We start from the raw sequence: 13,092 nt of genomic DNA on the forward strand, positions 1-13,092 counted from the left end.
AATCATTTTCTTTAGCCGAAACATTTTCTATGCACAATAAAATACATTCTAAACATTCCCAGTAAAACCACCCCTGCTAAAATGGTTTGCCCCACTGAACCTTGGCCACCCCACTATAAATACACAGTGGAACATTCCCTCTGGTTCTCTAACCAAGGAAGTGCCTGCAGCTGGTAAGTTGGTGAGTAACTGACACAGAAATGTTTGCTTTACAATCTTTTAAACTAAATAAACTATGATTTCAAATGTGGTGATTCTTTAACCTTAGAAATCAGTAACCAGATGAGAATTGAGAAATGTATAACGCTATGAAATGCACGTTTTGAAACGTGGTTAGAAATGGGTCATTGAAACATAAGAAATGCCGGTAGGCCTTTCCCTGCACTCCATGTTACAATGCTAGGTAAAAGTTATGGCAAATGAAGGTGGTTAATGACTGAACAATGAACCTGGGAATGAAAACAGTGTACAGATGAATGAAAAGTGAAACACAGTCGGCGTCAGTGCAGCATGGTTGAAAGTGCCGGCTTAATTGCTGCCTGGACGCTATTGGTTGCGTGAGCGTCACAGCTCAGTCTGTGACAAGTCTCACCAAAACATTTTCCAACATGGCTTGTTCAGCTTGTGCACTCAGATGTTTTCAATAAAGAGGTCCTTCACCTGGCAAGAACCGTCTGATCACTGAAAATAAAGGTCACTGGACTCTATCATCTGAAGCCATTGAATAACTGGATCTACAACACACTTACTAAACATACTGTATACATGATACGCATTGTGCAGGGCTCTAAATTAATACCAGCAAACCAGCCAAATGCTGGTGAAAATTCAGTTTGGCTGGTAGAAAAGACTATCTTACTTTGACCCATTAGTGAGTGTGTGCTTGGTAGAATTAACATCTACTAGCCATTTTGGCAGGTGAAGAAAAAAGTTAATTTAGACCTCTGTTATTGTGTACCCTAGTATGAACATCTCTCTTTCACTCACGTCATGCTCTGACCATTACATGGAAGGAGCTGTTATAATTAATTCTAATTGTTATAATAATTGTACAATAATTCGTCAACACTGTTGTATTTTTTTAAAAAGACCATAAATTCAGACTTGCATTAAGTCATCTTAATGTTAATTTATATTTCTTGTGAAGAGGTAAGTGAAAACAAAATGGGTCATGTGTTTTTTTCATGTGCTTATGTCTTTTTTAGTGAGTTGTATAGTCTGCGTCATTTGCAATTTTAATACCACATGAAATAATTTATATTCCATCAGTTATCATCACTGTACCGGTAATTACATTTTGTTAATCTTAGGCTAGAGTTATCTTACGCAAATGGGGCGACTGACTTCTCAGCAGTGGGAACACGGCAAACTGCGTACAGCCTCAGACACAGTTTAGACCTCCCAGCTGAGGTCTTCATTTCCTGGTAAGGAGAGACAAAGGAAATAAGGGAGAACAGAACAAGGACAGTTGCAACACTTTTTTCCATTTGCCTCATTTACCCAGAAACAATACAATAGCCTTATGTCTGTCATCAGAATGCAAAACCCATTGTACGATGAGTACAAACACTGCCTTCTTCACAGCCTGTATTTGAATGTAGGTAGCCTATGTTGCAACTGTGACATACGAATGGTTGCAACATGAGTTAGGGATGGTACACATGATTGTTTTTTTGTTGCCATGGCTGTTTTTCCCCCCCTCACCATATTTTGCAAAGTAACCCGTAATAATTCATTCTGTATATAGCCTACAAGTCTTAGGGGCCTATATGGCACATACTTACTATAAAAGTGCCCATTTTCTTATTTTCCACATTGGCCTATATGAGCAAGACCTATACAGTGCTAGTACCGTACAGTAGCCTATAAAGATTGAAGAGGGAATGTGTATAATTGGGAGGGAAAGTAATCTCATCGCCCCCTGCTGGCAACGTTCCAAGCCCCTGCAACAAATGAATGGGTTTTTTCTTTGAAAAATTACATCTTGGCCCTGACGACGAAGTAGAAGTAGTGGCATTCATATAATATGCATGGTGGCCCGTTTTATCGAATCGGGTGGTAAAATGTTCGGTTTTTCACTGATCTGAACTGATTTTAATATTCTTTAAAAAGCTAGTACAGAACTACACTGACTGGTATGTGTGACGTGTTTACTCCATGTAATTAGCATAGCCAAATTAGCATAGCCAAACATGAGCCAGAGAGGTGGTTAGGCCTACTCGTCACCACAGAAGCCACCATATCTACTAGAGAAGTTAAAACCAAACCAAAATAATCGCGTGTATATATGTGTAATAAGAAGACAACGTGGAACTCACAGGATTACAAGAATGTGAAGATATGCAGAGAACTTGCGTTCATTCACGTTCATTTGTTTCTCTGTGTTGTCAACGAGGCGCGAAGCAGAGCATGCTGGGAGCTGAAGTCCGTTTCCGACCAGATTGGCACAATTTCAATTTTTCTTAAAAGGGCAAAAAATGACTCAGGATTTTCACAGGTAGTAGTTCATCCTATTGTGTACGCTGAAAACGTGTCTGGTGTTATAGTTCCTAGTCATATCTTTGAGGGATTTTTTTTAAAAACTCGTCTATGGGAGTTTCAATAGGGTCGCCCTGGTGTTTGGAACGTAACCGCTAGGATCGCTGTTTTCCACTTTCCCTCCCAATAGGGCCTATAATAGGCCTATAATAGGGCCTATGTACTTACTCATATAGGCTGGCTGCATATTGATGAGTTTCCTATGGGGGCATCCAAAGGCATTGGCTGGGATGTTCTGATTAGGCCTATAATTTTATTTTGTAATTTTGCAGCATCATCAGCCTACATGGATAGACAGGGGAGGAGTGTCTTAGATTATTGTATATGGGAAATCATTTTAATTATAGAATCATTGGTTGTGCATTGTTCTTTATGGCTATGGAAAAACTGCATTGGGCTAACCAAAATGAAAAAGAAAAAAAAACTCCCTACAAAATCACAGCTAAGAAGTATTCTAATTCAGAAAGGAGCCAAGGGATACTGTCAAGTTTAAGGCCTAACTTACTTCACATCCATTCAACCCCATTGAATTATTCCTACCTACACCTACACTCATTTTCTCCGAGGTTCAGTACGTCACAAGGAGTTATTTCTAATATGCGGACTCCCGTCCTCCCTTGCTCACTTTCGCTTGTGGCCTAGCTCGTGGTGACGTCACCGACGACAGAAGTTTAATTCAAAAGCACAATTATAAATGTCAGTTTCTCATTTGCAATCGAGATGGTGAATGAAGAACAGTTCCCCAGGAGTTGTTGTGGCTATGCTGACAATGGGGAAACTTTATTGTTTTCTCCACGGAGGGAGGCGGGGCGTCAGCAAAACGCGAGGCATCAAGTAGCCTAGCCTACAGACCAAGGACGGGAGTGCGCATATTAGAAATCAACCAAATGTCGGGATGAAACTAGACACCCGTTTCCTGGTTCCATTGCAGCGAGTTTACGGAAAATTCACCGCTTCTTCCGCAATCTGGTCATTCACTCAGCACGAATAGCCTACACCATAAGCAACAGGTAAGATGAATGCATGTTTTTGGCATCGCCAAATCGCGAGCATTAGGCTATCCTCATTACGCAAAGATGTCTGTAATAGTGTTGTTGATGTCTGACAGGAAACATAACTTTGGCTTGGTTGAAACACAATGAAATGAAAAGGAAATGGCCGAGGAAATTAATTTGTCTGGTTTAGACATGTCAACAGGTATGCTGCTTCGTTTTGAGGTTGGGTATCTGTTGAATTTAAACGCTTCATCATTATGAAAATGATGGCGAAAGTGGAAGGAGTGCTGGTGCGTGATGGAGCGAAGAAGTTGTTCTTCCCCCACACCTCAGAATGTTTGACATACATAATTCCCTATAGAATAATTGACGTAGGCTATGGGCAGAGAGAGTAGACAGATATGTATATAGGCCTACTTAAAGTATCTCTGCTATAGGCCTATTCTACTGCTCTTTTAGTTTTGAACTGATACTGGGATACCCTGTGCAACCCTGCTCTGCTCTCCCAAAACCTACTATCTTCATTATGCACATTGTGCTATCTCATCGTATAGCTGTGTGAGTGATATTGGAATACGTGTATCTATGCAGGCATGTGCCCATTTATTAGGCTACATTTTCTTAATTGTTGGTCTCTTGGACAGATTGGTCTGTAGTTGTAGTAGAAGCTGCAAGTGAATATACCATGACTTTCTTGAATGTAGAGTCTGTCTGATACTGTTCTGAATCCTTTTCCTCTAGAAAAAGATGGATGAGAACTCAGCAGCAGATCAACCACTGTCTGAGGGATCACTGAACAGTCCTGAAGAAGCTGAACAGACCTCGCATGAAGAAAAGCCTTCAAAAATCATCAGGGCAGTGTTTCTGTCGCTGCTCTTAGACCTACTGGGGTTCACTCTCATTCTACCTCTGCTGCCCTCTATCCTGGATCACTACAGCCAGAAAGATGTAAGTCATGTTTAGAACAGTGGTTCAACAAGCGAAGTCTCTGGAGATAAGCGTCAAGGCAACGGAAAGCATTTATTTTTACTATGCCCTTTTAGAGAGAATGGTTATTGTTTGTGGCTTGTTTGTTTCTTTGTCCTTCTGTCTGATAGCAATATACTGATCAGATCTATGACATTCTCACATAAGATGGGCAATGACTCCTAAATGATTAGACTACATGCAATCTTAGGCAAAACTTTGTCACTGTGAAGTTCAAATGTCAATATCACAGAATATGAGATATGAACCATGAGGGAGGATTTTACCCCATGCTCAATATTCCAAGGGGTGCGAGTCAAACCACTTTCTCCCATCCTTTTCTGTGGTGTCTGGCCTTGTGACGTGCAGCTTGACTTCATTGATTATCAAAGTTTTTAATTTGATATCTTGCGAATAACACAGTTCGGTAGTCATTCTCTCATTTGCCATAAATGTGTTGAATGGGGAAGAGCCCACCAAAAGTTGCTCTGCTTTGGTCGACAATGGGAAAACTTAACTTAATTAATTCTTCTAATTGATCTAATCTCACATCTATAGTCTTTTGCCACTAGAGGGACTCACAGCCCATACACTGACATCGCTCAAAACTATTCAAACCTACTACGGTCAGTCGTTACTCCATGGACTAACTTAACCTGTGGAAATGGTGAAACATTTCTACATGCATCCTTTCACTTCCTGTATTTCTGAACATGAGTGCGTCTCATTCAGATATCAGATATGACACAAAGTTCATTATGTGTCACAGTTGCACACATTGAAATGAACTGTTGAGCGCACCCGTTGTGGGGGATGGTAGTGTTGCTCAATATGGCATTGTTGAGGAAGGCTTTGAAGATTTGGGAGGATTTAGAGATACACGCACCCAGAAGTCCTGGGGTTGTATGCCCAGAGCCCAGAGTTGTATGCCAACATAAACATTCCAGAAAAGAATGTCCCCGTGACCTTCTCGCAAGGTTTTCTCAAACATTTCCTGAAAGTGCATGTGTACAGACCTCTGAGAGTATTGAATGAGTCTGACTGGGCACATCTAAACAGGATGACAGTTATTTGGAGTAGTGCAGAGGGATTGTTTTGATTTTCACCACCTGTTGGTAGAGTTCAATAAGGTGTTCTACTCCATTTGACAAGTTAACTCTTTCTTTTCAAACAGGATGCTGTTTACAACTCTTTACAGAATGTTGTGGACTGGTTTAGAGTGGCAGTTGGAATTCCACTGGACTCAAAATTCAATCGTGTTCTCTTTGGAGGTAAGGCAAGGCAAAAATTTTGACAATTTTATGCACTTATTCTCTTGTTGTATGAATCATGTGAGAGAAGTGTATCATAATTAATTTTGTTGTCTGTTTTGCAGGGTTAATTGGATCCCTTTTCTCTGTGCTTCAGTTCCTCTCATCTCCTGTGATGGGAGCAGTGTCAGATTATTACGGTAGAAGACCGCTGGTCCTGCTGTCCACTGTGAGTCTGCTTTCACTGACACTTTTTTGACTGACCTTCTTCTTTACTTTGACTTCAAACTGTATTTGCATAACAAGAAAAACATAGCCTACACATCCAGACCAATTGCACTGTTATCTTAACAGGACTTTGCCATACAGCTTATCAATACATTACTGTACATAGCTGGCGAATACAATAACATTCGTACACTTTGAATTTGTAATAAAGTTTATCAGCACAATAGAACCACACGGTGAATACAATTAACCTCTTGCTGGAAGAGTTATACACTAAGGATGTGACTGCTTATCCCACACTGATGGAACTAGCTACCCTGTTACAACAACAGACCATCCTTGTCTTTCTGGTATGCACTTAGACTTGAAGAGACTTTAAGAAGCACTTTAAGACCTTTCCTCTCTGAGCGCACTTCTCTGAACCATATCAACCTCTTGATCTCCTCTTAGGAGCTCTCTCTTCTACTCTGTCTGTGCTGAGTAGGCTACTCTGTTATGATCTTGTTATTCTGCACAGCTGTACATAGATATACTGTATAACTTGCTTTGGGTGAAAAGGAGTTTTCTCATTTTAACCAACCAACCAAAGTTTATTCTGCCGCATTCAATTAAATTGAAACCACATGACTCACCTACAGTTACACATCTGTTAAATTAATTTTTAATTGTGGACTAATCACAACCCAACGTTTTTTTTAACTATACAATATTGGGGAAAAAATATTTAACTTTTGTGCAGTTGGGCACTATCTTCATTGCATCCTTAAATGGGTGTGATGAGAGACCCCCCCCCCCCCCCAAATAAATATTAATATTTCATTTATTACCTTAATACATAACTTAGGATGAGATCTATATGCAATTTTTTGCGTGAGATGTTCCTTTATAAACATGTAAATAATCTTCAGGTGGGTGTGATGAGCTCCTATGTGCTGTGGATGTACTCTCACAGCTTCAGTCTCTTCCTGCTGTCTCGTGTGGTTGGAGGAGTCTGCAAAGGCAACGTCAGCCTCTACACAGCCATGGTGGCCGATCTGCGCAGTCCACAGGCTAGAAATCGAGGAATGGTTAGTTACACGTGTATCACCCAAGTAGATGCACATGATACCACCTTACCTTGGTACAGGACAAAATAGCAATGATGTGTTAAATTAGTCTCATTCATTGTCTTGTTTGTGTAGCCACTTAATGCACGTCGCACGTCCAGTGGCATACGCTACGACTTGGTCATTGCCATTCTGGTAACAGCAAATTTATAGCGCAGTGTCTTAACGGGTTAAGACATGAAATAAGTAAATGAATGACTAGATTAAACAAAACACAATTAATTTAATACAGTTAGACTCTTACGTGTTGAACTAACACTGCAACATGTACTGTGTGGTTGTTCCTTTTTCCCCACAGGCCATGATAGGCGTTGCCTTCTCTCTTGGCTTCACATTGGGGCCAATACTGGGGGCCTACTTTGCCCAGAGGGCCGCTGGAGATGGGGAGTTTTACCAGGGGCCGGCTCTGCTGGCCTTCGCCTTCTCAGCTGCAGACCTACTCTTCATTTTTGTCGTGCTACCAGAAACTTTACAGAGAGACAGCAAGGTGAGATTCTAACACGATAATATGAGACTCTGAACTGTTAACAAAATAATGTTATGATATTTTCACGTTTAGTGTGGCTAGGAGGACAGTGAAGGTCATGACAGGACGGGGGTGAGATAGATATATGGGGTAAGTATTAGGAAATGACCCAGGCCAACTCAGACTTAAAACTGGATCCACATGGCCATGCAAGCCCATTCATGGTATAGTGCATACGTGCAATCTGCCACTAAAACTTTTCACATCCACAACTATGCCTTTTGCAAGGTGATTACAAGGAAAATCATATAACTTTGTTCAAAGAGCATAGGCCAAGCATAGCCTTGAAGCTGACATATAACGGCAATCAGGGGTCGGGGAAAATAATCTTTGTTAATTGAAGAAAATTGTGAAAATACAATATCACATGAGTGTACGTATGTGCCCAATTTGAGCTCTGGACATAATTACATTCACTGTTAGTTCACCTAAGAAGTGCAGATTTGGCTCTCCAGTCAAGCTACGAAAATATGACAGCAACAAGCTCAGTATGTGCTTCTTGGTGTGTATTGTAGTATGTAATGGCAAGTGTGTTTGAAGTGTGTGTATATCTCTACTCTGTGTAGGCTTCTGATGTGAACTCGGTGGTACAGGGGCCTGGAGACCTTCTAAACCCAGTAGCCCTCTTCAACTTCACAGCCATCACAAGGACTGATAACCCCCCATCGGAGCAGAGTAAGACTCAATATGCCATATGTCTATTTGGAATGAAATTACATTTACTCTAATAGCAGTTACATTAGAATAACATTAACCAGCCATGGGCAGCCATGGGTGAACGGTTAGGGCGTCAGACTTGCATCCCAGAGGTTGCCGGTTCGACTCCCGACCCGCCAGGTTGGTGGGGGGAGTAATCAACCAGTGCTCTCCCCCATCCTCCTCCATGACTGAGGTACCCTGAGCATGGTACCGTCCCACCGCACTGCTCCCCATGGGGCGCCACTGAGGGCTGCCCCCTTGCACGGGTGAGGCATAAAATGCAATTTCGTTGTGTGCAGTGTGCAGTGTTCACTTGTGTGCTGTGGAGTGCTGTGTCACAATGACAATGGGAGTTGGAGTTTCCCAATGGGCTTTCTTTCGCTTTCATTAACAGTCTCTGCACAAGGCAGAGCAAAGAAATGCAGTTAGCCACTAGCCATCTGTCATAGAATAGCTGTATAGGGCAAATCACTGTGGTAACACTTAATTGCATGCTGTCTACAACTGCATGCATCAACATTATTATGAATCTACACTGTACATAGCCTTACCCTGATCCTTTGTTACAGTGTAAGTACTACATAACATTATGTTGTTAGTAACATGATACGTGTTGTGTATGCTGTTACCTACTTCATTAAACTGCACCTAATTAAATTTAAAATGAAGAGTAACTGCCATTGTTTCTACCTCTCTAAATCTCACATATTCACTGCTTCTGTGTCTGAATATTTAACAGAAATGAAGAACCTTAAAGTATTGGGTGGGGTATACTTCACATACCTCTTTCTCTTCTCTGGACTTGAGTTCACTCTGAGCTTTCTCACGCACCAGCGCTTTGGATTCTCCAGGTAAGACTCCATTTTAACTAGTGCATTCACACTTTACAGTAATACTTATAATACTGTAAGCAACTTTTCTATCTAGGAAATAGACATAATGACATTATTGAATGGGAGTGAAATTCATAGGTGTCTGCAAAAGGCAATATAATTTAATAAAATGCAATAAATAGTAAGAAAGTGGAGGAATCAACACTTATTATTTAGCATTTATCCATATGTTTTGCCAAAATTGTATGGCGCTTATACACACCAGCACTTCGGATTCTCCTGGTAAGTGTTAATGAGCAGTAGACCTAATTGGCATAATGGGGCTCCAGGTTCGAATCTCCCACTCTCCCACTCCTACCGTCTATTCACGGTCACTATGCACGCCCATAAAACCGCCTAAAGAAGTGTCTATTATGTCCTTTATGTTTCCAGCATGGAACAGGGAAAGATGTTCTTCTTCATTGGAGTAATCATGGCATTAATTCAGGGAGGCTTTGCCAGAAGGGTCAAACCAGGGCATCAGCTCAAGACAGTCCGTTTGGTAAATGTTTTCCTTTATTTGTCTGTGCTTAATGATCGTAGAGAATTTACTATATGCAGGGTGTGTGTGTGTGTGTGTGTGTGTGTGTGTGTGTGTGTGTGTGTGTGTGTGTGTGTGTGTGTGTGTGTGTGTGTGTGTGTGTGTGTGTGTGTGTGTGTGTGTGTGTGTGTGTGTGCACGCGCACGTGCGTGCATGCATTAACACAAACATAAGTACATAGCCACATATGTGACATGGAAGGCATGAAAGCTTTGGTTAATATGACATAATAACAATTAAATGTATCCATAGGCTCTCATATCACTTATTCCAGCTTTTCTGTTGATTGGGATCGCTTGGAATATGCTGCTGTTGTACTCAGGACTGGTGTTATATTCATTTGGTAAGTAGGATTTTTTTAAATGCTCTTTTGGAAACAAGACAAAAAGTTTTAATGTAGAACAGGCAAAGTCTCAGTCGTCAGATATCTATGATCTGTGAAGATTTTGCGATCAAATTGTATTTTCTACCTCAATATTACATTTTGAAACAGGAGTGAGATCTCTTCATGTCCCTTTTGTTAAGTTTGCTTTTTGGTTTGGTGCCTTTTTGGGATGTGTTTGGATATGAGTAAAGGCCTTCTCACATCTTCATTGCTAAATAAGAAGATAACTTTGTAAAGAAAATGTTATCAATGGTGGCATTCACATTCTCGCCTATAACGACAACATTCTAAACAAAATTGTTGGGATTACTGTCAGGGTGAATTTTCTGAACTATAAAATGAAGACCATCTTGTTGATGTTCATGAGAATCTGTCATTGTCATTAGTCAGTTTGAACGGAAATGTCTTTGCAATTGTAGTTATCTTAATAGTTACCTTTTGTAGATGTGAATGGGCTGTAATGCACCATGCATTTCCCCCCCAAAATAGCTGCTGCCGTGGTAGTGCCTTGCCTGTCCACACAAGTTTCAAACCACGGTAAGCGGAATCTAATTGGTAAAATATATTGATTTTGTGTAGTTAGTACCTGTCCATTAAAAAGTAATAAAGTAATCATCATTTAACAATTAAATCATTTAAAGAATTTCATTTCATTGCATTTCATCCAAGGCTTTTCTGAAGAAGGCCTTTGGTGGATATTGTGCCTTTACAGTGTATGGAGTTGCTTTCTGTATACTTCCTTGCAGGACCTTGCAGAGAACTCTCAGTATCTTTTTAAAAACTGTTTTTCTATTCATTTGTTGTTAGGTTCCTTCAGCCAAAAGGGAGTGGTGATGGGCATCCTCCGAAGCCTGGGTGCCCTGGCACGGGCATGTGGGCCTATTGTGGCTTCATCAGGTTGGTAGATTATGTATTAATTTCCTCAGAATAACAGAACATGACTGTTGACTGCATTGACATTATATTAATTAGAGTTTGTTTAATATTCCTAAGCATTTGATGAACGTTGTCAAAGAACAAGTAAATACAGATGTAATATATATATACACATGTAATATACTTGTAAATATAGTGTGTTTACACACAATAATTCAAAATACAGCCATTACTGTCTCAACCTCTGGCAGCACAATTGACTACACCCCTATGTGAAAATGCATAGAGGAGGTCATGATCTGCTTCAGCATGTCACAGTACCTTGTAAAACAGGCAAATGGCTGCAGAGGCGAGTGGCAAGCCTGAAGGTGGTGGGCGGTTAGCCTGCCCGTGCTCAGACCCTATGGTGCACCTTGCATCAAATTGGTCTGCATGGCTGTAGTCCCAGAAGGAAGCTTCTTCCCCAGATGATGCGCAAGAAATCTTGAGTGAGCTGAAGACAAACGGACAAAGTATCCTACATGGGTTGCTGGAACCATGGCCTGTGGTCACGAGACCAAAATAAAGACATTCGTTTTAGATGGTGTAAAGGCATACTATGGCGGTAACCAAGTGAGTACTCTACTGTACTCTCGCTTACAGTGAAGAATGTTAGAAGGGCTGACATGAATTAGGGCTGCCTGAATGATACAGATAGTGGGAAACTTAAGTTCACCAAAAGAGATATGTATGTCAATATGTAGTGTGTGTGACAAACCGAAGCATATGATCCTCTGTGCATTTTCACATAGTGGTGTAGGCCTACTCATTTTTGCTGCCTGAGGTTGAGACATTAATGGCTTCTAATTATTGCAGTAAATTGAAACAGTCATGCAAGCTGTACACTAGGTCTACTTTTCATTGTGTCAATGTTTCATTAATAATTGATGTGAGGTGTGTACTCACCTTTGTGATTTACTGTAACAGAAGGCACTGCACAGTAATGTACACAATTTTCCTTTTTTGTTCTATCTTTTTTACAGTATATTGGTTGGCTGGGGCAGAGGTTTGCTTCGTCATCTATTCTGCTCTCTTCATTGTTCCTCTGACACTACTTGCCCGGGACGCTAAATCTAAAGATGACTGATGAGATTCAAGCTTTGAAAGAGCTTTTTCTCCAAGTGCTAACAGTCACGTGGAAACACTCTTCTAGGTGCCAATCTGCAATCTCACACACACACACACACACACACACACACACACACACACACACACACACACACACACACGCATGTGCGTGTACACACACACACACACACTCTCTCACTCTCACACACACGCGCACGCACGCACGCACGCACGCACGCACGCACGCACGCACGCACGCACGCACGCACACACACACACACACAGAACATGTCTTGAGAAACTGAAAGTCTTGGCATGCTGTTGATAATTTCACCAATTAGCTCATCTGGTGTGCCTTTTTTTGATCCAGTAATGTCCATGTGTTGAAATGCATCCAGAACTCATGGTTCTCCAACTTCCAGTCCCAAGGTGCAAGTGACATGCGGTACAAATGCAGTTTGTTTTGCATATACAGTAAATAGTGTAGGGTGTGTAAATGCAAAATAGGATGCTTACCCTGAGGATCTCTGAATGGCATCATAAGCCACACCTCTTTTAAAACTAAAAGTAATTATGAATGTAATTTTAGCCTCACAACATTCCATGTCGTTATCAAATGTGTAGTTCAAATGAGTAGTTCACAAAAGCAAGTTTTGCACTATCAGTGAGAATGTGTGATTGGCAGAAAGATCAGCCAGTGCAATAGCAATAGACAATCTGGACTATGTTCCTAGTGTATTATATACTGTAGGATATTATATCATTATATTACATTGAAATACATTATCAGAAGCCTTTATATTGCAATAGAGGCAAAACGATCAAACTAAAGTAACTGAGATGTAGTAGAATTTGTCAGATGTTTGGGGTCTCCCATTCAGGCTCGAATTTACCTTTGTTAGTGTTTTTTCCTTTTGTCACTGAGAAATAAGAACAAATCAACAGCCTGTGAAATGCTAGGGCCCTGGTTGAACTGACTGGAATGGTTGTAATCCTTTAACGT

General features: G+C 40.8%; 1 protein-coding gene across 1 annotated transcript; it reads left to right on the forward strand.

Moving 5' to 3' along the window:
- Positions 1-3,471: 3,471 nt before the first annotated feature.
- On the forward strand, positions 3,472-12,326 carry mfsd10 (major facilitator superfamily domain containing 10). Its single transcript, XM_063195599.1, has 13 exons — positions 3,472-3,548; positions 4,275-4,481; positions 5,674-5,770; positions 5,875-5,978; positions 6,886-7,044; positions 7,382-7,570; positions 8,176-8,284; positions 9,048-9,159; positions 9,574-9,682; positions 9,974-10,064; positions 10,596-10,643; positions 10,914-11,003; positions 12,005-12,326. The coding sequence occupies exons 2-13, from the start codon at positions 4,281-4,283 to the stop codon at positions 12,106-12,108; spliced, it is 1,413 nt and encodes a 470-aa protein (XP_063051669.1). The 5' UTR covers positions 3,472-3,548; positions 4,275-4,280; the 3' UTR covers positions 12,109-12,326.
- The last annotated feature ends 766 nt before the right edge of the window (positions 12,327-13,092 follow it).

This window comes from Engraulis encrasicolus, chromosome 3 (assembly GCF_034702125.1).
Source record: "Engraulis encrasicolus isolate BLACKSEA-1 chromosome 3, IST_EnEncr_1.0, whole genome shotgun sequence".
NCBI classification, from domain to species: domain Eukaryota; kingdom Metazoa; phylum Chordata; class Actinopteri; order Clupeiformes; family Engraulidae; genus Engraulis; species Engraulis encrasicolus.

Bases quoted from the DNA above. Each gene is read 5' to 3' on its own strand.
- mfsd10 (XM_063195599.1), top strand. From the start codon at position 4,281: ATGGATGAGAACTCAGCAGCAGATCAACCACTGTCTGAGGGATCACTG. The intron at 7,571-8,175 runs GTGAGATTCTAA...TACTCTGTGTAG, and splicing joins CTTTACAGAGAGACAGCAAG to GCTTCTGATGTGAACTCGGT. The intron at 10,065-10,595 runs GTAAGTAGGATT...CCCCCAAAATAG, and splicing joins ACTGGTGTTATATTCATTTG to CTGCTGCCGTGGTAGTGCCT.